General features: G+C 41.3%; 1 protein-coding gene across 10 annotated transcripts in view; it reads left to right on the top strand.

Moving 5' to 3' along the window:
• Positions 1 to 16,784, top strand: part of MICU3 (mitochondrial calcium uptake family member 3) — a 217,103-nt gene extending 200,319 nt beyond the window's left edge. For 7 of the 10 annotated variants that reach the window (XM_033944444.1, XM_033944437.1, XM_033944454.1 and 4 more), the window contains one exon: positions 13,384 to 16,784. In XM_033944444.1, coding sequence (XP_033800335.1) covers positions 13,384 to 13,494 — 111 coding nt within the window. In that variant the 3' untranslated portion in view covers positions 13,495 to 16,784. Of the gene's footprint in view, positions 1 to 1,353; positions 1,427 to 6,695; positions 6,983 to 13,383 lie in introns of those variants that run through there. The other 3 variants (XM_033944396.1, XM_033944402.1, XM_033944412.1) reach the window with 3 other exon arrangements.
• The last annotated feature ends 8,160 nt before the right edge of the window (positions 16,785 to 24,944 follow it).

Here is a 24,944-nt window from a genome sequence, read left to right as displayed (position 1 = left end):
GTAGTAATCACATTCTGTACCAGGAACAAAGCTTTCTACTGCTTCCACGGGGCGGTAAAAAGCCTTGCTCCTGCATCTGCAGTAAACTTCCTACATTTTTCCCATCCCTGAGGTTTTACCATGGTTTACCACAGGAATAGATCTCTGTGTCATCCTCTAATAAGCACGTCTTCAGTATGTAGATAGCCAATTCTATAAAGACAGAATATGATCTCAGAACTATCCCTAGTAGTTCACAAATGCTCTTCCACAATTTATGAAAACCACAAAAGTGAGCTATACAAGTTCAAAAGATTTTGGTAGTAGTGAAATTGTAGGTATAAAAACAGTCTTTATTCACAAGGACAGTTAATAAGGAGGACTTAACACATCCAAGTTTCAGCAAAGTAGCCTGCGTCAGGAGTCAACCTAAACCTTATTATAAATCCTGAATGAGCATAGTAAACAACCAAAGGACCTTATAGCAAATCTGTGAAAGTTGTCAGCTTATGTGATTGAAGGTGAAAAGCAGGTGTAACTATGGGGCCCATTTACTAAAGTGTGGTAATAGATTTAGTGCATGCTAAATTCTAAGAAGCCTATTTTACCTATAGGCTTCTTAGCTTTTAACATGCGCTAAATCAGTTAGGAGTGTTTTTACTAAGTGTGCTATGTGCATTATTCCCCTCATTCTATTACAGGGCTCCTAAAGTTAAGCGCTATTTGGATACATATGTTGTAGATTGTTAGCACATACATGTGGAAATGTGAGCTGAATGCAAAGTGGTATTGTATAACATACACAACTGCCTAGTGGAACATTGTCAGATAGCCCACATAATGCACACATCTGACAGAGTACTTAAAAGTGATATTTATGCCTGCCTAGTGTAAGTGGGCACACCTAAATGCGTGCAGATTTTTGTTGATGTATGCTGGTATTCTAGAATCTGTGTACATAGAAGCCATTACATAATACGTGTTCCCTATATTTTACCTGAGTGCTCAGTTCTTGAATTGCCCTGTGTGTATTTTATTAAAGTACACACACATCTACATACTGTTAAGCATGCATACTTATATATGTACAATAACAAACACAATTTTTAAATTGCCATTTTCCACATGTAAAAAGCATTTTACATGTTGAAAAGCTTTGTAAATCTAACTCCACAGTTTTCAATGATAATATAACATTTTGTCGTTCATAGTTTGCATTTTCTAAAACAGTAGATTTCATGCAATCTGACTAACCTCATTTCCTCTATCATTTAATTCACATCTTTGTATTTTCCTGCTTTTGATGTCTAGCATTTTGTCTTTGGCTGCCTTCACATTTTTGCATCTGCACACTTTTCTGTATTTTTTCCACAGGGCTACAAAACAGTACAGCGGCATAAAACTTTCAAAGCCTGCCTGAAGAAACAGCTCAATACCAGATAAGTATGTGAGCATCACTATCGCTCTTGCATGTTCTCACACTGTCTTCCTTCACTGAATTTTATATTCTTATTTATTTATTTGATGTACAATTAAAGCCAATAAATGTGGAGTATAAACTTATTGACTAACAACCTGATTCATCGAGGCACAGAATGAGGTAAAAGTTTTACTGACTTGGTCTCCATAAGGTGCAGTTTTATTTTTTTGTATAATATAGCAAATAAAATTTACAAAGTTAAGACATAGTACATTTCTTATATAATTACAGTAGAGTATTGATAATCCAACATAAACAGTCAGATAACTGAAAATGCTGAATAATCCAGACATGTCTGGATACCACCACCACCACACCTGGTATGTGTCCCCCTCCCCCCCCCCCCACACACACACTGGTGGCATCACTCTCAAAAACCATTTCTGGTTCAGGTAGATCTCTGACCAATAAGTAGTGGAGATGTCCAAAGAAAACAGGTAAATTGGTGTGTCTCACGAATCAGCTTTATTCATTCAATATCGCAATTCACTCAATGACTCAACATGTACATGTTTCGGTCAAAATGGCCTGCATCAGGAGTCTACAACCCATAAATATGATTAACAAAAATATCCATACCTATTGTGTAAGCAAAACATAAAAACAATGTAAACATTGAAATAGAATCAAAAACAAATATAAATATTTAATAAATGTATCATATACAAAGCAAAAATATAGCAAACATAATCACTAAAGCACTGGGAAGAGAAAGTGTATATACAAAAATCATATTATGCATACAAAACTTAAAATCCAAAACATCTAATCTAATCTTCATTTTATATACCGAATTTACTCCCTAAGGAGCTCGACTCGGTTTACAGTTCGTTAAAAAAAGAAACATAACAAGTAAAAACTGTGGGATAAAAACAGAGATTGGTTAGATTAGATGGATGGAAAAAGTTAGAAAAAAGTATGTTGAATTGCTTAAAATTACTAAACGACAGCTAAAATCAGATTAACTATTGTGAAAACAACCAGGTTTTTAAACTTTTTCAAAAATGAAATAATTGATCTACCAGTCTTAGAGAATATGGAAGTCCATTCCAAATTCTCACCAATTTAAAAGTAAAAGATTTACTAAGCTTCCCAGTGCTTTTAATACCTATCAGAGAAGGAAATGGTAATTTGTGAATTGTTGTAATTCTTGAATAGCAGGATATAAAGGAATTCTCACTAAGGGGAATCAAAGAGTCAAATATTTCATAAAGGAGTTTGAAAATCACATATGCACACTTGAAATGTATCCTATGATGGACCGGAAGCCCATGGAGTTTTCTCAGCAATAGGGAAACATGGTCGTACTTTCTCTTTCCAAAAATAAGTTTGGCCGCTGTATTCTGTATTAACTGGAGATGATCTAAACTGCCCTGTTTAATATCCAAATAAATAGAATTACAGTAGTCCAACTGGACCAACACAGTGGATTGTACCAGTAATAAATAATGTTCTTGATAAAATAGTGCCCTGACTTTCCTCAGCATGCGCAAACTAAAGAAACATTTCTTTGCTAAGGAATTTATCTGGTCATTAAAAGTGAGAGAGGAATCCAGAATAATACCCAAAACTCTAGAAGTGAAGTCAAGTTGTAATATATTTGATTTCAATGCAATATTAGTAGGGAGATTAACTAATCTAAGTCTAGTCCAAAGCAGCTTAGTTTTTCAAGCATTCAGTTTCATTTGAATGGAATTCGCCCAACTCTGGAGTTTAGAGATACAGCTATCTATGCCTGTAACCAGGTCACTGAAATCATGTTTGACTTAATAAAATAAAAATGTCATCCGCATAGGTAAAAATAGATTCTGCAGGTAAAAGACAAAAAATTTTTAAAGACATCATATAGATATTAAATAGGTGACAGAGGAGAACCTTGTAGCACCCCACATGAGGATGAGACCTGGCCCTCTAAGCATACCTCATAAGAACGTCGTGAAAGAAATTTACTAAACCAATCTAGAACCACATGGGTTAGTCCTATGTCAGCCAAAATATGAATCAAAATATAATGATGAACTACATCAAATGCGGCAGACTAGTCAAATTGTAATAATACTGCATATTTATTCTGTAACTGTAAATTTTGAATTTTTGCAATTAAAGATATCAAAAGAGTTTCTGTACTGAAATTAGGTCTAAATCCATGTTGAAATGGTAATAGAATATAAAACTTCTCTAGATAGTTGGAAAGTTGTTTGGAAATAATTGATTCCAACATTTTTGTCAGTAGAGGTATATTTGCAATAGGATGATAGTGGGAAGAGACTGAGGGGTACAAGTCAACCCCTTTCAACAAAGGTATTAGAACTATTTTACCCATCTCCAATGAAAAATGGCCATTACTGAGAGTATGATTTAGTAAGGAAGTCAACCAAGTGATGGCCTGTATAGGAATATTACCATAAAGATAGGAAGGGAAGGGATGCAAAGTACAGCTACACCTTTTCAATTTTTCACATAATTTCAGGTCTTGAAGTTCTGAAACAGGATCAAATGCCTTCCAGAGATGGTCCGTGAAGATTAGTGTAGGTTCATCAGAACCTAAAGTAAAATCATCAAAATTAATGGCTGGAAAAGTATCTCTAATAAGAGTAATTTTGTTGTTGGAAAATTTTGCTAATTCCTCCGCAGTTGGAGTGTTATTATGTTTTGGTTTTGTATTTAATAAAGATAGGGATCACCAAAGTTTAAAAAGGGTGCTACTTTGATTGTTGGATTTAATTATCTTGGAATCATAATAATTCTTTCTTGCGGTTCTAATCTCCAAATTATATTTCTTAATGTTAATTTTCCAATTCCTCTTATCAGAATCTAAATTAGTTTTTCTCCATCTTCGTTCCAATTTTCTACAACCCTGTTTTAGTGCCTGATGGTGGGGTAAATACGAGTATAGCTCACTATTTTAGTTGTTGGAGGAGATAATGTTTGAGAGATACTTTAAGACAATTTTATCCATTCTTTCCATGTATTTTCTGATATTGTATCCATGGAAATATCTGATAATATATTTAATAATTTAAACCAGAAAGATTCCTGATCAATTTTTTTCTTAATAGTTATCGATAAAAGAAAAATAAAGTGGTAGCGGCTAGCGCATGCAGCATTTTAACGTGCGCTATTCTGCGCGTTAAGGCCCTAACGTGCCTTCGTAAAAGAAGCCCTTTGTTTTGTTAAAGATTTTTATTATTTTTCGTAGGTAAATTCCACTCATGTGATCAAGGATCTTAACTATAATGTGGACTTGAGAAGGAGTAGCTTATATATTATTTTCTTGATATAGAATTCTTACTTATTGTAAGCTGTACTTTTTTTCTGTACAAGATTAATTCTTGGTATTGTTATGTTTGAAATTGATAATAATAGTAAAAGAGATTAAAAATATGAGCTAACAAAGATCCATGCAAATAATTGGATACATGTGCATCCCATATATGGATGCAGGCATGCAAGTATAGTAGTGCATACAAATTGACAAATACTATTGTAACATTGACCATGCAAATGGTGCTTTAGTGATTATGTTTGATATTTGTTTTGCTGTATATGATACATTTATTAAATATTTTTCTTTGTTATTGATTCTATTTCAATGTTTACATTGTTTTTATGTTTTGCTTACATCAATAGGTATGGATATTTTTGTTAATCATATTTATGTGTTTATGCGTTGTAGACTCCTGATGCAGGCCGTTTGGGCCAAAATATGTTGAGTCAATAAGTGACTTGTGATATTGAATGAATAATGCACAGTCGTGACACACACATATTTACCTGTTTTCTTTGGACATCTCTACTGCTTGTTTGTTTGTGATCAACTTGTGGAGGTGATTCTCTTGTTTTGTATGCGCAGGTAGATCTCTTACATCTTCTGTAAAGACCGAAGCAAAGAATTCATTCAGTTTCTCCGCTATGGCCTTATCCTCCCTGAGTGCCCCTTTTGCTCCTTGATCATTCAACGGTCCCACGGATTCCCTCACGGGTTTTCTGCTTTTGATTCACCTAAAAAATTGTTACGAGTTTTTGCCTCTTTGGCAAGTTTCTCTTCATATTCATAGCTTTCTTTATCAATGCTTTGCATCTAACTTGCCGGTGCTTGTGTCTCTTCTTATTTTCTTCATTGGGATCCTTTTACCATTCTTTAAAGGATTTTTTTTTTACTCTAATAGCCTCTTTCACGTCACCTTTTCACCATGCCAGTTCTTGTTTCCTCTTCTTTTCACCTTTGCTAATACGTGGAATACATCTGGCTTGGGCTTCCACACCGGTTTACAGTCCTAACTTTTGCAACTGATCCTTTTAGCTTCTTTTTAACCATTTTCCTCATTTTATCATAGTCACCCTTTTGAAAATTAAATGCCTCTAGAGTAGATTTTTTTTGTGACTTCACTCCCATTATCAGCTTAAATCTGATCATGCTATGATCACTGTTTCCCAGAGGACCCAAAACAGTTAACTCGTGTACTATGCCTTGCATTCCACTAACAACCAAATCTAAAATAGCTCCCCCTCTTGTCGATTCCTGAACTAGATGCTCCAAGAAGCAGTCATTTATGATATCTAGGAATTTTACCTCCCTAGCACTCCCTGATGTAACATTTAACCAGTCAATGTTGGAGTAATTGAAATCACCCATTAAATATACCATTGCCCGATTCTCCAGCTTTCATAATCTCTGCTAGAACATTGCATAAACAATTTCTTGCATGCACACCCTCTGTGCCTGCCATATTTACAAAAACACTTAGATGATTCAGGTGCCATTTTTAAGAGGCTTAATATAAAAAGCAGGAGATAGAATGAACTGAAGTTAAAAGATTTCTCCCAGTGGTTTTCAGGAACAGCGTTTCTATTCTCTGATCCCTTGACGAAGCAAGTTGTGAAACAGGTTCCATTGGGATCAGGATCTTTCAGTTAAGTCAAGTTGTTCTTTCATTCTAATTGAGGAAGTTTTTTCCTTTGACCGATGATTGATGTTACCCCATAAAGAGGCATGTGTAGTCACACTAGCCATTAGAGGGAATCTGAGGTCTTTTTTTGTGTTTGAATATAAACCTTAGTAAAAGACTGTTTCATAGTCAGCATACATGATACAGATATTATTGAAATGTTATAAATGTATGTATATATTTTTTATATTTAGATTTAAGTCGTTTATAGTTTTCATTTTTTCCACATTTTTGTTGTTTGCTTTTGATATTTACAAAAACATACATTTTCTTTATCGTCCCTCCAGATCGACACAGAACGAATGAACGTAATGAACCTTCTTTAGAAAAATTCAAGCGCTCCCTTAAAAGCTTTTTGTATAAGGACACTTTCAATGCATAGAAAACATTACCTACAAGTACTAAATCCTAGTTTTTAATGATTTGAGATCCTACCATCTTACAAGACCCCACCATATGTGTTTTTCCTTAAATGTTTCTTTTTCTGTTCTTAAAAATTGTAGTTCACCCCCTTTGCCTTTTGTACCAGTTTGTAATAGAATGCCAAAATTTGTCTATATTATCTTGTTTTGTCCTCCCCAATTTGTTAATTGTTATTTTAAAAACAATTGTTATATGCATTGAAATATATGATATTGCGTAGATAACAAATCCCAATAAATTTGAAACTTGAAACTTGTTTGCTCTCCTCTGCTAGAGGTGGAAACCGAGAACACATTGACTTTTGGCTGTAGTACAAGTGGGCTATGCAGTCCCATTTACAGTCAGTCTGTTCTCAGTCTCCAGCAGGTGGAGGTGGTAAGCCTGTGCAGTCTTTCCTCTGTTAGTTAGGGTCTGTTGGATTTGGTTAGTGGCCTTTATGGTCCCTGTGTTCTTGTCTGGATAGAACTTGGGGGACCCTTTTGGGGGTCTGTCCGACCTCAGGGGTGCACACTCAACTGGTTGAGTTCTTCCCCCCATTTTCTCCCAGCTCCCCTAATTTTTTTCTTAGAGGCGCCTCAGCTGTAAACCTTGCCACAGTTCAGGAAACACATATAGCTTTGAGAGCCTGTGGGGTCTGCTCATTTGTTAATTTTGAAAGGTTCTTGTTCTAATTAGTATCCAACAGTGTCTCCTTTTTGTCTTCTCCCATTATGAGTGGGGTTGGTATGTTTAGAGTTCATGATTCTTAATTAGTTCCTGCTTGGCTATTCCTCAGACTGATTGTAAATGGGACTGCACAACCCATTTGTACAACAGCCAAAAGTCAATGTGTTCTCAGTCTGGCAGAGGAGCGTAAACTCATCCATGCTGTACTGGGTCTGGAGGGACTAAAAGAAAATTAGCAGGTAAGAACCTAATTTCTCATGTCTCTGTAATTCTCCTTCTGTATATCCACTTTCACATTAAGCCCAGTAGATGGCAGTATTTCACTTTTTCCTAATTTCACTTATCATTCTGACCTCTTTATTACCTTCTCCAGGTTTTCACATAACAGGGACACTAAAGGTACGCGGGGAAGGTAGGAAGGAGGTAAAAATTTTTAGAATCAGCTGGGACAGGAGGCGGGAGGGATCCCTCCTATACGGTCATCGCTGGATGACCAGGTATCACGGCAGGCCCGGCAGAGGCCTGCAACAGGTTCAGGAGGGGAGCAGGTCAGCGCTGACCCGAATATAAATTGAGACCCCCATTTTTGTGCCATTTTATGGCCCCCAAATCTCAATTTATATTTGAGTATATACATAGAAACGTGATGGCAGATAAAGGTCAAATGGCCTATCTAGTCTGCCCATCCGCAGTAACCATGTTGCTGCAATGCAGATTTCCTCAAGGGAAACTGCACTAACTTCGGCCCACAAAGAATCCTAGAAGAAAGTACCTTAACGGAGATGACAAACTGAGTCCCAGGCAGAATATATGTTGACGAAATGGCTCTACGGATCCATCGGGAAAAGGTGGCCATAGAAGTGGGAGTGCCCTGCTTAATAGAATGAGTTAGCACAAACAGATGGTCAGAGAGATAAAAGTTGTTAGTGACCTCCAGGTAGCAAAAAAGCACCCTGCGCACATCAAGTTTCTTCAAAATGCGATCTTGTGGCCTGGAACCAGTAGGCTGAAAAACAGGCAAATGTGCCTCCTGATTAACATGGAAGCTGAAATCAACTTCAGCAAGTAAGAAGAAACTATGCGCAAGGGATAACTAGTACAGTGCACTCCTTAGCCCCAAAAGCTGGCATCTGTCATCACTACTAGAGAATGACAAGGAGACAAATTTTATTCCCATCTCTGAAGGAACTCATTTTCCCGTCCTGTCGAGTTCTTTTCCTGTCCCTGGCCTATTCCTGCAAGCTCTGTACTCATCTGCACAAATCTCAAACACTTTAAAATCATAAGTGTTTAAGGCTTGTGCGGTTAAGACAGGAATAGGACAAGGATAGTGACAAAACTTACGGGGATGGGGAAATTGAGTTCTTGTAGGGATGGGGAAAAATTTGTCCCTGTGTCATTCTCTAATCACTACGACCCAGGAGTCAATCCTCAGTACTTCCCTGAAGAGCGGCACTGGGAGAAGCCATCAAGCCATGTTGGCCTGGGTCTCCAGAGTCCAAGGAAGACTGGATTGTAACGCAGTCTTGTGCGGAGAGAGTAAAGCATGCTGGAGAGGTCAGCTTTGTACTCTTGCCCATGGAACCACATCCAACGTGTCTGCCAGGGACCTTAGGACCTGAAGACAGCCCCATGCTGATGGAGCAGATTCTTCCAAGAAGGAAAAAAGTGTTAGAGCACAGCTACCATCAGCTTGCCTCTGTAAGATAGATGTGGCACGCTGCCATGTTGAACAGAACACCCAGCTATTCCAGAGGCTGTGTGGGCATCAGGCTGCTCCGTTCAGAGCTCACAATTCAACCAAGGCCCTCCAGATCAGAAGCATGCATGGTGTGGCTGGAAACATCAGCATGTGCACATAAGTTTCTGTGAAATCCCAAAAAACAAAGAATTCTCCCAGGGCCACCGCTGCAATGACAGATTGCACTAGCTCCACACATGGAATCATGAGAGCTGCATTTACATACTGGAGGTCTAGAAAAGGCCCCCTATCATCAGAGCCTTTCTTAGGCACAATGAAGTATATGGAGTAGCCACCAGAGCCAGAGAAATCGGACGCCCCAGCTCTATAGCTTGAATATCCAGAAAGTGTTGTACAGTGGCTTGGACCTTGAGCACTGTGGCAGGTCGACTTGTGGGAGAATCCACAAATCAATCCATCAGAAGCCAAGCAATTCTAATGTGTGAAGCCTGATCAAAGAATGTCCAAAACATGCAGGTAGGATGAAAGGTGAGCCCAAGTCAGCAGGCAACTGAGAGTCTGCCCCCTATCTGTGAAGGGGCATCCTTCAGCCTGGCGTAATTGCGACTTTAAGCATGAATCAGGAGGCAGATGGCTGGAAGCACCTGCAGTCGGAGTACTGCTGCCAGGAGCTTTGAAAAATCTCGGAGACGTGGCAGTTGTATAGTGGCAGAATCACCCAGAGCCATGAACAATTAGAGCGACCAGAACCTCTAAAGAATCTGGGTCTGCTCTCAAGCAGGGACATAATGCAATGGACCACCACAGAATTCATGAGGTCTTCTAGTCTCAAACCAAAGCCACTCCTTAAGGAAAGTATAGCCAAAGAGCGGTGTAAGTGGAATGAGCAACACATTGTCAGATCCAGAGCATCCAGCAAACAAAAATGGAGTACGCTGGCACCTTGTAATTGCATAAGAAGCCAAAAGCAACTCAAAAAATCCACCCTAGGCTGACCCAGAAGCTGCTGGATAAAAGCGAGATATTGTCCATGCCATCTTAAAAGCTCCTTCCAGAGAGACATACTGCTCTGAGATTAAGAAGGTCATAGTAGGGTGCCAGAGAAAGGCGGAAGACTGGGAATGCACTCCACAAAGCCAGGAGGAAAAAGTGGACAGAGTCAGATAAGAGACCAAGTTCAGCTCTTACAGAGATGCAGACATAAGATCCGGCAAAGCCACTCTCAAAGACTCCGAGGAGCCAGAATACAGTCCCTGAACTCCTATGCCCTGAAGCGCTGTTCTGGAGCATAAAGGGCCATCATCCAAAGCATCACCTAGAACAGGATCAGGTAGTGCTGAAACAGCAGTGGACTGAGAGGAAAACATGTCCATTGAAGCAACGCCACTTAGAGACAGAACACAGGCGGAGTGGGACTGTGCAGGGAAGAATGCCTGCTGAGATGCATTCCGCAAATATGCCATAAAGTCTGCGAAGGCTTCCAGCTCCTGGGGCGCAGATTCACCCTGAGATGACAGAAGAATGTGGTTCTGAGGCTGTGGAGGGTCTGCAGCCTTGCACACAGAACCATCAGACATGCTGAGTCCCGAAAACAAAATAAGCTGCCCCGCTGGGCTAGTTGAGCATTCGTCACCTGCTGAATCAGGGAAGAGGCTAAGCCATGCACTGCCATCACTCCTGGCTGTGAAATGGTGCAAAAATGTTCCAAAGGTGCCCAATTTGCACAATCCTGGCATGAAGCCACATTAGGAGAGCCCAAGGACTCCATCCCAACAAGTTTGGAGGCAAAAATTGCAGTTTTGGAGAAGCAGGGAGCTTTTGAAAAAAAGATTGCTAAACATCCAAGATGACCACTGCTAAGAAATTCGTGCCAAAATCTTGGTATTTTTTTATATGTAGCAAACATTAAAAATTGTGATTTTAGGATTTTTCAAGTGGGGGAACACAGGGGGACAAGCAGAAACCTTCAAAACTGAGAAATTCAGACCAATCTACCTTACAGGCTGTGACAGCGTCTACTCACTCAGACTCTATGCCTGACTACACCTCCACCCCTGCAGCACGACGGACACGCTTAGGAATGGGTGGAGGCATGGAATGCAGCCAGCACCCTGCGAGATACCGCCGAGTCTCTTAGGTATGTCCAACAGCCTGCGCTGAACTTTGTCCAGCAGTAGGAGAAACTGGGACGGCCCGAACTCCTCAGAAGCACATGCAGGCTGGCTGACAGGTAATGTAATGTAATGTAATTTATTTCTTATATACCGCTACATCCGTTAGGTTCTAAGCGGTTTACAGAAAATATACATTAAGATTAGAAATAAGAAAGGTACTTGAAAAAATTCCCTTACTGTCCCGAAGGCTCACAATCTAACTAAAGTACCTGGAGGGTAATAGAGAAGTGAAAAGTAGAGATAGAGGAAAAATAAAAATAAAATAAACATTTTAACAAGACAGCATTGATCTAAATACTTTGGAAGGTAGAAGAGAGGAGAGAAAGGAAAAGAAGCAGAATGGGTCAGCGTCAGTGATGAAGTGGAGCAAGTAAGTTTAGGAGGAGTGATTGACGTATCCAGAAAGGGCTTCTTCTGGCCGACAGTCCCAGGATGCCTATGTCTTCTCCCCTGCGATGTTCTCCCATCCATGCATTCCCTCCCAGACACACTGCCCGTGCCCCAGCCGCTCCAAGGAGGCTGCCCCAGATGAGGCCCACGGTGAATGCAGGATTCTCTCCTCTGCGGGAAAGCCGCCCGGAACCGACAGTCGATCTTCTTAGCGGATTGCAGGGGGGGAAGAGTTCACACTCTTGGTAGGATCGGGTCTGAGTGCTCTCGGTGGTTGTGGCTGGTCTCATTGCTGCTTAGATGTAAAAGCAGTTGATCTCCACTGCTGCTGATATTTAAAAGCAGGCAGATTGATCTCTCCAATGGACTGCAGGGGGAGGAGTTCACGCTCCTGGCAGGATCGGGTCTGTGGGCTCTTGGTGGTTGCGGATGTACCCGCTGCTGCTTAGGTGTAAAAGCAGTTGTTTTCCCAATGCTGCTGATATTTAAAAGCAGGCAGATTGATCTCTCCAACAAATTGTATGGTGAAGAGCACACACGTCTGGCTGGATTGGGACAAAGGCTCTCGATAGTGGCGGCTGGTCTTGGTGCTGCTTAGGTGTAAAAGCAGTTGATCTCCTACTTCTGATGATATTTAAAAGCAAGCATATTGATTTTTCCAACGGAATGCTGGGGGAAGAGCTTACTTGTTTGGCTGGATCAGGGCAAAGGGCTCTCGGTAGTGGTGGCTGGTCCTGTTGCTGCTTAGGTGTAAAAAACAGTTGATCTTCCTAGTGTATTGCAGGGGGAGGTGGAGCTCAAACTCTTGGCTGGATTGAATCTGTGGGCTCTTGGTAGTTGCGGATAGTTCCGCTGCTGCTGAGGTGTAAAAGCAGTTGATTTCCCACTGTTGCTGATATTTAAAAGCAGGTAGATTGATCTCTCCAATGGACTGCAGAGGGAGGAGCTCACATGCCTGGCTGGATCGGGGCAAAGGGCTCTTGGTAGTGGTGGCTGGTCCTGCTGCTGCTGCTGAGGTGTAAAAGCAGTTGATTTCCTACTGTTGCTGATATTTAAAAGCAGGTAGATTGATCTCTCCAATGGACTGCAGAGGTTGGTGGGTTGGTCCCGTTGCTGCTTAGGTGTAAAAGCAGTTGATTTTCCTAGCGAACTGCAGGGAGGGTGGAGCTCATATTTTTGCAGGACCGGGACTGTGGGTTTTTGGTGGGTTGGTCCCGTTGCTGCTTAGGTGTAAAAGCAATTGATCTCCCACTGCTGCTGATATTTAAAAGCAGGCAGGTACCCACCGGGATTGACCTGTCAGTTGCAGACTGTGTGTTCTCCAAGCAGGCAGAGCTGAATAAGTGCTCCAAGCACTGCTTGCAAATTATTTGTATGCAAACTTGATAACGCATCGATCGCTGCTGGAGAATCGGCCAACCACGATCGAGTCAGTATCTTTAGTGCATCTAGCTCTTAGTGTGTGCTAATTCCCTTTTTAACTGCTAAATACATTTTAATAAAAGGTTGCCCAAGGTAATTCTATCAACTGTCATACCAGTAACATATCAAAATGCAGTGAAGGTTTTATACTTTACATCTCTACTAAAAGTAGTATATTAATTTATATATTTTAAACAGGTACTTCCAAAACATGGTTTAAAGGACTACTACGTGTGTGTGAAGACTGTTACAAGCAAGCACTTTCGAGAGCTTTGGAAGCAATTTCAAAGCAGAGATATGCCAAGATAATGAATAACTGGGAAAAAATAAAGAACTTAGAAAGTTTGAATATGTTTTCAAACAATTTGTGTGTGTGGAGAACATGGAAAGATAAACCGCATATCTTCAGCTCTTGCAATGTTTTTTTCTATATTAACTTTTTTATTTTACTTCACACTTGAATGAATTGTTCATGCACTTTTTATTTTGGAAAATATTTGTGAAGCTTAGCATGTTTTTAGTCATACACTGACTCATGGCACACATTTATATGTACTCTAGGAGAGTGTATGTGTAATTATATTTATTTTGAAACACTGCTTGTCATCATGAACAGCAACATGTGCTGGATAGGATGATGTGCTTTCAGGTAATTTATTACAAAAGAAAAAAAGCATACAGCTTTCAAGGTAACTCTACCTAATATGGTAATGCGAATTCTCTCTAAGTGGATGTTTGATGAAACCTACTGTAGGTCAATCAGGTTAACCTTGTTAAAGGTGAGGTTTTCTTACAAAACACCTGAAATATTACTTTTAAGTAATAAGTTATAGTAGTTAGAAGAGGTGTCTTGTACTGCATATAATGTGAAGGTTTTGGTATAAAAGAATTGTGTGGCAGATTTCTGTGACATGATTACGACTGAGTCTTAATACTGTTTTCTTATTGACTTAATTTACCAAGGCTGCCTGGTTTTGAGAAGATGTGTTTTGTATATTACCAATGTGTATTTAATAGACCTAACACATGAATCCTCCTTTAAAAGTCAAAGCAATGTTTAAATGGTAAGGCCCATGGCAGATTGCTCATTTAAATGTTCAAAACCAAAAGGCAAGAGCAGTCGTCAATTTGATAAGGGCAGTTTTTTAAGAATGCCCACCGACCAGGGCACTAATCAGCATAACAAAATTACATTTTAAGCTTATGTTGATTCTCTTAACATCTACTTTATTTATCTTATTTTATTGTATTCTTTAATATATATTTCTCTGTAAACCGCTTTGAACCTAACGGATTTAGCGGTATATAAGAAATAAATTACTTACTTACTTACTTACTTACTTTCAAATTCCAGTAGGGGTGGTAAGATTTCACAGTTCTTTCATTTAATGCCTACTGAATCTGGCTGCTGATTGTTCTAACGCTACTAGATTCAATATCTGATTAAATATACAGCATGTATGGCATGTTTCTATGCAACCAGTAGCATTAGACATTTGTTTTGCTGTACTGCTGCTTTAAGTCATATGCTAGATAAGCATTTTAACCACTAATTCAGATGGATAGAATCGCTATCCACTTCAGCACAAAAGTAGACTGTAGCTAAGTTGAATTTTATAAAATTTACAAGTTACCGTAGATTTCTTAATTGTATGTCACATAAATAACCTAAACTGTTATTTTGATAACACTAAAAAAGAACATATTTACTTCACAGAGTTCTTTCTTCACAGAGCAGGCACAGTCTCCAGAACCAAAGTAAGTCCTCCTTTTACAAAGCTGTGGTAGAGACCAGTGAGGTAAATGCTTCAACATTCATAGGAATTCTGTGAGCATCGGAGCATTTAACTCACCGGCCCACGGTAGAAACCTCTACTGCAGCGTTGTAAAAGCCAACATAAATTCTTAACATAAAAAAACCAAGAAAGTGAAATCCTAAGACAGCACTTGTCTTAGACCAAAGACCAAATGTTTCAGGTGGGAGCTTTCTAAAATAATGTTTTCTTTTTTATAATGATTCAGTATCTATTTTGAACATATATGGGCCATATTGAAAAGCACTTATGTGTTCAGTGTTGGCACCAAATGCATACTTTTTTTTCTTAAATTGCAAAACTGTGTATAATTCTGGATGTATATAATGTTATACTTACAGAATTATACAGCCAAAAATGGGGTACTGGTTAGGGCATTCTGGAGCAGTGGAAGTTAATATATGTTTATGTGGCAAGATTTGGGGCTTCTTTTACAAAGCTGCGCTAGCGGTTTTAGCGCACGCACCGGATTAGCGTGCGCTAGCCGAAAATCTACTGCCTGCTCAAAAGGAGGCGGTAGCGGCTAGCACATGCTGCAATTTAGCGTGCGCTATTCCACACATTAAGGCCCTAGCGCAGCTTTGTAAAAGGAGCCCTTAGTTGCTAAACATTTTGGCCATTATTTTAGAAACGTAACCCTGTAAAAATAGTGGCATTTACATGGAGATCACGTGAACATATAAATACTAATTTCAGAAAGCTGCTATTTTCACATGGAAATGTCCACCATGCAGCGATTTCAAGAGGACGTGGTTTGGGCAGGACTAAAATCTATATATGTTTTCTCCATTTTACAAAAGGAATGCATATGTATGGGAAAAATTTCCAATCTGGTATTTATACCAGCTGAAAAGCATGTTCATTTCATCCAAGGCTTCTTTACATGAAGGATTTAAGAGAGTCATGAACCATGTTAAAGTTGCAGCCTCGCTACTTAAATAGTAGAACAAATATGTGTAAGTTTCTGAAATGGTTCAGCTATATATGAAAGGGATGCACTTAACATGTGAACATTCTGAAATCACCACTGTGCTGTTCAGTTTTTTAATATGTAAAATTGCTGCTTCCACTGCACAAGCCACAAAATACAGATGCACGTCTGCAAGTATTTTAGAAAAGATTCTGTCAGCAGGTCCTTTTCTAAAATACCACCGGAACTGAGCATGCCTCAGCCTAAATACTCTATTCCAGTTTCTATGTTCTATGTAAAATGGGGCTCCACATGTCTAGTTCGCTGAAAAAAGTAGGTATAAATGAAATATCTACTATGGATATTCCAGTTATACCTGTGATATCTAAAAGAATGGAACTACTAAATATATGTATAATTGGGAATCATTTAAATTTAATGGTTTCAAATTATATGTTGATGTCCCACTGAATATTGGTACAGTAATATAGATTATTATAGTTCCAGTAATTCTAATTTACTGTTGTACATTATTGTTCCTAGTCCTGTGTTACTTTTTTTTTCATATTGTCTCCTATCATGTCGTCTTTAAACTTTAATATGCATGTTTTAAAAGTTCAAATTGTTACTTGTACAAGGTGACCAAACAATAACCTCTAGCACTAAGTAAACTCAGTTTTCACATTTATCTCTTAATTACTGTAAGAACAATAAAATCTCTTGAAAATATAGACTGCAAATAAAACTTGTAAAATACTTTACAAATATTTAAATATAAATTAATTCTTATTGTCATGTTTGATCATAATCTCACCCAGTAAAAACTCTGGGGAACTATTGCATGTGATTTGATTTAATAAAAGACACTTGCTATATTTGAATAGAATTATTAGCTATTGGATTTGAATGAAAAGCTATAAGTAGTTACATCATTCAACTGTTCATATTTTGATGTCTGATTACTAGGATGCTCTCTCTAGCTTAGGGGTACAGCTTGACTTCTAGTTGGAAATGTCATTGCAAGTAGAGGCCATGATGAGAGCTTGTTTTTATCCTCTGTGGTTGGTCCAGAAGTAGGGTTGAGACTGCTACGAGATGGACTACGTGATGACCTATGAAACCCACCTTCTTACCAGGCCTGCTGTTGCTGCCACCCCCTCTACATTTTGTTTAAATCTCTTGTGTGATGGGTTTTATTTATTTATTTATTTCGATTTCTATCCCGATCTCCCAGAAGCTCAGAATGGGTTACAAGTAGACATTCACAATCGTTTGAAAACAGACTAGTCATGACAAATAGGTTACAGTAGATAACAGAGCTTATTCTAGAGACCAGACTGGTCATAACGAAGAGTACTAGAAGTATATTGAGGAGGCAGTTTTTAATGGCCCGATTGGCAGAAGAGGAAGGTCGTTACTGCTCTGCGGAAGGTCATTAGTGGAAGGGAATTGATGGTGTTCCTTTCCTTCAGTAGTAAGTATTTATTATATTTTACACCACTGTTATCCTAACAGACTTAGTGGTATATTCATTTTTTTATATGTTAATAACATCACCAGTGCCCCCAGTTACATAAATCCTGTAAGTACAGACTCGCACTGAATGCTCCAAGACAGATTTCTTATTGGAGGGGGGAGGGGAGGGGGAATGGACATAGGCATGTACTTTCAAGGCCCATGCAGGAGAGGCAGATGCAGGCCACAGGGAGAGAGAGGGGATAGAAGATACTAGGAACCTGAGCGGCATAAGGAGGGGAGAGGGAGATGCTGAACTACAGAAGGGTAGGGGTAATAGGGCCATGAGTCCCCTGAGGAGAAGGAGCACATAGATAGGGGATAGAAGATACTAGGAGCCTGAGCGGCATAAGGAGGGGAGAGGGAGATGCTGAGCTACAGAAGGGTAGGGGTAATGGGGGCCATGAGTCCCCTAAGGAGGAGCACACAGATAAATGGTTGCTTAGGGCAGGGGTGGCTAACTTCAGTTCTCAAGGGCTGCAACCCAATTGGATTTATTGCTTTCTGAGAAACTGAATCTTCAATTTCCTGCAACTTTTTATTATGAAAATACTGAAATCCCCATTTTAGGAGAACTGAAATATTTGGGAAATTCCATGTGTGAAGGGAAGGAATATAAAGATAGGGTTATACTATCATCCTTCAGGACAAAATGGGCAGACAGATGAAAAAATGTTTTCAGAGATTAGGAAAGCTGCAAATTGGGCAACAGTATAATAATGAATGATTTCAATTACCCCAACATTGACTGGTTGCATGCTACATCAGGGAGTGCTAGGGAGGTAAAATTCCTACACGTCATAGATGACAGATTCTTAGAGCAACTGGTCCAGGAACTGACAAGAGGGGGAGCTAGTTTAGATTTGGTCCTTAGTGGAACTCAAGGCATAGTACAGGATTTTATGTTGGGTCCTCTAGGAAAATGATCATAATGTGATCAAATTTAAGTTGATACCTGGAGTGACATCACAAAAGAAATCTACTATAGAGGCATTTAATTTTTGAAAGGGCAACGATGATAAAATGAGGAAAATGTTTAAAAAGAAGCTAAAAGATCAGTAGCAAAGGTTAGGAATGTAAACCAGATGTATTCCATGTATTAACAAGGTGGAAAGAAGAGGAAACGAGAGCTGGCATGGTTAAAAGGTGAAGTGAAAGAGGCTATTAGAGCCCAAACAACCAACCAGTAAAGAATGGAAAAAGGATCTGAATGAAGAAAATAAGAGACACAAGCACTGGCAAGTTAGATGCAAAACACTGATAAAGAAAGCTAAGAAAGAGGAAAAAAAATCATAACTATTTTTTAGGTACATCAGCAAAAGTGCTTCCCAAAAGCAGAAAAGCCCTTGCACACAGATTCAGGGGCTGTAGAAGCCAGGGCTGCCTATCCTGAGGAGAGTGATTCAGAACAGGAGCTTTGGATACCCTAAGACAGCAGGATATTGATCACACTCTTGAACAAGAACCAGGAATGTACACAGCTTTACCTAAAAAGCCCAGGCAGTTCCCTAGCAGAGATCTCAAAGTCCCTCCTGGAAGGCCGCAATCCAGTTGGGTTTTCAGGATTTCCCCAATGAATATGCATTGAAAGCAGTGCATGCACATAGATCTCATGCATATTCATTGAGGAAATCCTGAAAACCCGACTGGATTGCAGCCCTCAAGGAGGGACTTTCAGATCCCTGCAAGAGAGTGAAAGATAGTATACCAGATGAATAGGGAGGGAGCCTGAGAGTTCTCAAGCCTGTACCTCTGCCATGCAGGTTTGGATGTGGTCCTACCACACTTAAGCAGAGCACACACACTCAGAGGCAGGCAGCACAAGAAGAACTACTTTGGAACGCCCTTGGAGCCAAGCAAGGTAAGAAAGCAGAGCCCATGGAATGGCAGGAACTGAAGCAGCTGAGCCCAGCAGAACCTTGTGATCCAGAGGAAATCATTTAGGTTTCTGAAGCCATCATGCTTGAGTCTTGAACAACAGAGCCCATGGATGTGAGTGTTGTATTGGCTTGCCAGTGATTTTTCTTTTCTTGTTTTTTTTCCTGCTTATGAATGAACTGCAGAAATTGGGACTGTGATGAAGCTGCTAGGATGTTTGCTAAATGCTAAAGAAGCCTTGAACGTGTTCAGGCTGAAAGTAAAGGACACTCTTTTTTAGTTTTTTCTTTTGCTTCCTGCTTTGGAAACAGTATAAGGAGAAAGCACAGGACTGGTGCGCAGGTGCTAATTACAGGGCAGTGCACAGAAAGTCACAGCTTAACTAGCTGTTGGAACTATGTTTGCCAATTTGTTTTTCTCTTGTTTTTGGGTGTTGCATGCACCAGCAGTCACAGTGTGAAACCAGAATTGTGGGGCAGAATCCACTGAAAATCTTGGGTGGTTTTTTTTTCTTTGTGGGTACTTGCTAAAAGCCAATTCTGTATAGTGGATTCAGCAATTTTTCTCCCCCTGATCTCTGGAGTTGGGGACTGCCTATTCTAATCCAGGCAGCACTGGTGAATTTAAATGAACGGTGCTTTAGTATGCTGTATTAGTTTTGTGCTTTTGGATACTTTAAGAAAAGGGCCTGGTGAAGAAAGGGAACTGTGTTAATTCAAAGCCCAGATTCCTTAACAGAGAGTGGAAACTATCACCTTTTTGGAATTCTACAAAATTGTCAGAAAGATATAGCTTCAGGAAAGAAACTGTAATGTGTACTTAACCTGACAGAGTGTTGGCTTTCTACAGAAGCCTGAGTGATGGTTTGTTTTTTTTCCTTTTGATGATAACAGAAGAATAAAACAAACTGAGAGAGCTTGTCTCGTGAGAGAATACACAAAGGACAAAAAAAGGCAAGGAAGATGTCTTAAGCAACCAATATAAGACCTTTATTGTAAAAATGTCCCAACAAGGATCCAAGTTTCAGCATCTACGATGCCTTCATCAGGGGATACTAAAAACATAAGAAATGAATAAACATATATATAAAACACCAAAAATCTAAAACATCAGAGCATAATAAAAATTAAAAAATATAAAGCAAAAAAGCATGTAAAAAACTTTGCACATAAAACAACAAGAATTTGTAAAACAACAATAGAGTATACAGTATAACAATTGCATATGAATGGACTGTAAATCATTAAGATCTAATGAAAGTGAAACAGATACAACTTCAAAGAACAGACAAAACCAGTGGTATATGCATATATATGCCAAAACACAAATAAAACTGAAGCAAACTATAATCCGTTAAAATATTGGGCTAGGTTAAACATTAATATACTAGTGTTTAAGCCCGTTAGATTAACGGGTGCTAGATGTCTCCTGCTTTTGAACCTGGGCAGGGGCAGAGGCAGAGCCGGGGCGGGAGGGAGTGACGGTGGGAGAGCAATTTCAAAGCTTCAGCATCGGCGGCTCCTTTACCAATCCGCGCTTACAACGTCCCCACACTTGTGGTCTGGCTGGCTCCCCCACCAAAGCCCTTCGCAGCGGCAGCCCCTCCCGCATCCGTCCCCGTGTCCCAAGCCTCTCCGAAGGCCGGCTCCCACGAAAATGGTACCCCTCTGTCCAAAGCCGCAGCGGAAGCCTCCCTCAAGACACATTTCAAATCTGACATATTGTAATCACAAAACAGAAAATAAAATTATTTTTCTTACCTTTTGTTGTCTGGTCATTATTCATATCATGTAGGGGTCCCAGGCTATGGTTGGCTTTTGATAACTCGCTTGCCAGGGCCCCTTCTTTCTTCTTCCCTCCCTCCATCCCTGCAGCTGAAGACAGGCACCTCCCCCCAGTGGTCTGAGACAGGAGGGAGCAGTTAGGAGAGGGTCTCAGGGCAAAGAGGGGCTCAACAGCACACAACCACCTTTCCTTCCCTCCCTCCATCAGGTGCTCCAGTGGTCTGAGACAGGAGGGAGCAGTTAGGAGAGGGTCTAAGGCTAAAGAGGGGCTCAACAGCGTCCAACCACCTTTCCTTCCCTCCCTCCATCAGGTGCAGTGAATCCACCAATGTTAAAAGGAGCCGCGTCGAAATCGGAGGCCTGCCACTGCTGTAGCACGTTCCACTCTGCCTTAGTCCCGCCCCTTCTCTGACATATGGGACCGCGGCAGAGGGAATGTGTTACGGTGGGGGCAGGGCTCCAATTTCAAAGCAACTCCTTTTAACATAGGCGGAGGTAAACTGTACCTGATGGAGGAAGGGAAGGAACGGTGGGTCAAATTTTGGCAACGGCAGGAATTGTTTTACGGGCCAAGCACCGTGAAACTTTGTTTCTTTAGGCAGCCCTAGTTATTTACTTGGATTCAATGTGAGCCGGGTGAGGAAGGCCGCCGCAGCCTCGCGGCTAGGTAGGGGAACAACAATGGCGCTTATGCTCAAGCCCCCGCCGCAGCTCCTCTCTCGATCCTGGTGCGGTTCGAGAGGGGAGTCGTGGCGGCGGCTTGAACATAAGCGCAATTGTTGTCCCCCTACCTAGCTGCGAGGCTGCGGCGGGGTTTCCATGGCAACCCGATCACGGATCTCAGTGTAGGGCCGGGTCTGGCGGCGCCGTATAGTGCGGAAGCGGGAGGCGGGACCTCAGCACAGCGCCGCCGGCCCCCAGGAGCTCGAGGCCGGCTGCGGACATGCCTGGCGTGGCATGGTGCAGGAGGAACAGTGATCGGTGGAGAGCAGGTGATGAATAGGTGGCGCGAGGTGGAGAGTAGGTGATGACGTAAAACGTGCGCATGCGTACTCGTGTTTTCGGGACGGATCAGGGAACACGTTTTTTTTAGTGCGCATGCGCGGCTAGCATTTTATTATATTAGATAACATAATATTCTGACTCTTGTTGAAGTAGAACTTCTTGCCACTGAAAATGCTTGTCTCAAGTGGGTTATTGATAGCTTTGAGGTACTTGATGTCTTTATCATATCAAGTCTGAGACTTATGAATCATGCTATGCCTAAAAAGGTTCAAAGTGACTGACAGTGCAATTTGAGGACATACAATTTAGTATAGTGCAAGACAAAACTACTTTGGCTCGGCCCAAAATTAGAGCAGCAACCCACCCTCATTTCACTGTCTTCTGACGCCACACTGCAGCTTGAGTTCTCAAGCAAAGTTTTGGGCATAATCATTGATTCTACACTCTCCATTAATGACCACCTTAATTCCTTGGTTTAAAAAAAATGCTTTTTTAGCCTCCACATGCTGAGGAAAGTGAGATCCTGCTTCCACCAACAACATTTTGCTGTCCTTGTACAATCTCTCATCCTTTCCAGACTGGACTACTGTAACTCCATCCAGTGGCGTACCAAGGAGGGGCAGAGGAGGGGCGGTCTGCCCTGGGTGCAGCCAGGTCTGGAATAACATCACCAGTGCCCCCAGTTACACAAATGAGCACTGCATAAATCCGGAAAATTCCTGGGCTGCAACGGTGACGGCACTCAGTGGCATCGGCGCCCTCCCCCCCCCCCCCCCCAGTGATGGCACTCAGCGGAATCAGCGCCCCACCTCTTCTGCGACAGCACTCAAGTTCGGCCTCCTCCCAGCATCAATAGAACTTCAGATCGGCAACAGGTGCTAAGTCAAAAGCTTCCCCTGACTCAGCTTCCTGTTTATGCCCAGGCAGTTAAGTCAAAGGGAAGCTTTTGACTGAGCACCTGTTGCCAATCTAAAGTTCTGTTGATGCCAGGAGAAGGAGGCTGAACTTGAGTGCTGTCACGTGGGGGAGGTGGGGTGCCAATGCAGCTGAGTGCTGTCGCGGAGGGGGGGAGCCTTGCCGATCTTGTTGCCAAAATTGGAAAGGTGAGGAAGGGAAAAAGATGGGCCTATGGTGGATGGAGAGATTGAGAGAAGGGGACAGATGATGGAAATGGGGAAAGAAGAGGGCAGATGATGGAAGTGGGGGAAAGAGAGAGAAGGGGCAGATGATGGAAGTGGAGCGAAGGGGGAGAGAGAAGAGGGCGGATGATAGAAGTGGGGGGGGGGAAAGAGAGAGAAGGGGCAGATGATGGAAGTGGGGAGAGAGAAGAGGGCAGATGATGGAAGTGGGGGGAAAGAGAGAAGGGGCAGATGATGGAAGTGGAGAGAAGGGGGAGAGAGAAGAGGGCAGATGATGGAAGTGGGGGAAAGAGAGAAGGGGCAGATGATGGAAGTGGGGAGAGAGAAGACGGCAGATGATGGAAGTGGGGAGAAGGGAGAGCAAATGCTGAATGGAAGTGGAGAAAGAACACACTGGATGGAAGGAGGGATAAAGAAAAAGGACATGCTGGATGGGGGAAGAAGATAGAGTTAGTGAGATAGTGTAGGGGTGAAGGAAAGGAGTGGCATATTGTGGATAAACATAGTGAAAAGAGGGAATTTGAGGACTGCATAGTAAGAACGAATTTAATTTAGACGGATGCAGAAAATAAAGAAGGAAGACCAGAGAAGGAAAGGTAAGAGGGAGAGAGAGATGCCAGAGAATGGGGAAGGAGATAGAGATATCCGATCTGAGCAGAGGAAATGAGAAGAGAGAGATTCTAAAAACCACAGGGGGGAGGGAAAGAGAGATGAAAGGCGAAAGATGCCAGATCATTAGGGAACAGAGGGAAGATGATAGATGCCAGACCAAAGGGGGGGGGGGTCTGGGGGAGACAGACAGTTTCTGGAAGGGGAAGACAGTGGATGGAACGGGCAGATGCTGGATTGAAGAGACAGGGCAGATGCTGGAAGGAAAAGAGTGAAAAGAAGATAAAAGCAGAAACCAGAGACAACAAAAGGTAGAACAAAATCATTTTATTTCTATTTTGTCATTAGAATATATCAGATTTGAAATATGTATCCTGCTAGAGACATAACTGGGGACGGCAAAGCCCAGGCAGTGCTTCTTTAGCTTCCAGCTGGCTTAGGGCTCTCTCGGACCAGGGGGCATTCCTCTAACACTATTCCTGTCATGTGTGACTGCAGTATTTTGTTAGCATGATATTTCTGTGTAGCATTCTATAATAATTTGGCTTGTTCAGTTTTCTTGATAGTAGAGGGGATATATGTGGAGGGGAAGGGAGACAGGGGTTTTGTTGGTCCTTGCTCTGTATATTTATATTTATAAAATGACAATTGTACAGAATATTGTTTCTTTAATAAAATATGTTCAACTAGTGTTATAGCCCGTTACATTAACGGGTGCTAGAATATATGTGTGTGTGTCTCTCTTTCTTTCTCTCTCTCTCCATCACCACCCCTTGCCTGCTCCCCCTGTCCATTCTCCCTTCCTTTTACCTCCCCTGTGTCCACCACCACCCCTTCACAGGTCTCCTTATGCAGCAGCACCCCTTCTCCCTTTGTTTTACCTCCCCCCTGTCCAGCAGCACCTTCCTTCTCCCCCTGTCCAACATTAGGCCTCCGTTCCTTTTTCTTCACCCCCCCTGTCCATCAGCACCTTTTTCCTTCTCCCCCTGTCCAGCAGTAGGCGTCCCTTCCTTTTTCTCCCCCTCCTCCTTCTTATCCCTATGATACACTTACCTTGCTCTGCCCCTGATCAGAGGCTCCCGACAGCCGCCCAGTTGCACCCCTC

This window comes from Geotrypetes seraphini, chromosome 1, assembly GCF_902459505.1.
Source record: "Geotrypetes seraphini chromosome 1, aGeoSer1.1, whole genome shotgun sequence".
Taxonomy (NCBI): Eukaryota; Metazoa; Chordata; class Amphibia; order Gymnophiona; family Dermophiidae; genus Geotrypetes; species Geotrypetes seraphini.
The sequence above is the reverse complement of the archived record's forward strand: the minus strand, read 5'-3'. Positions and strand labels throughout refer to the sequence as shown.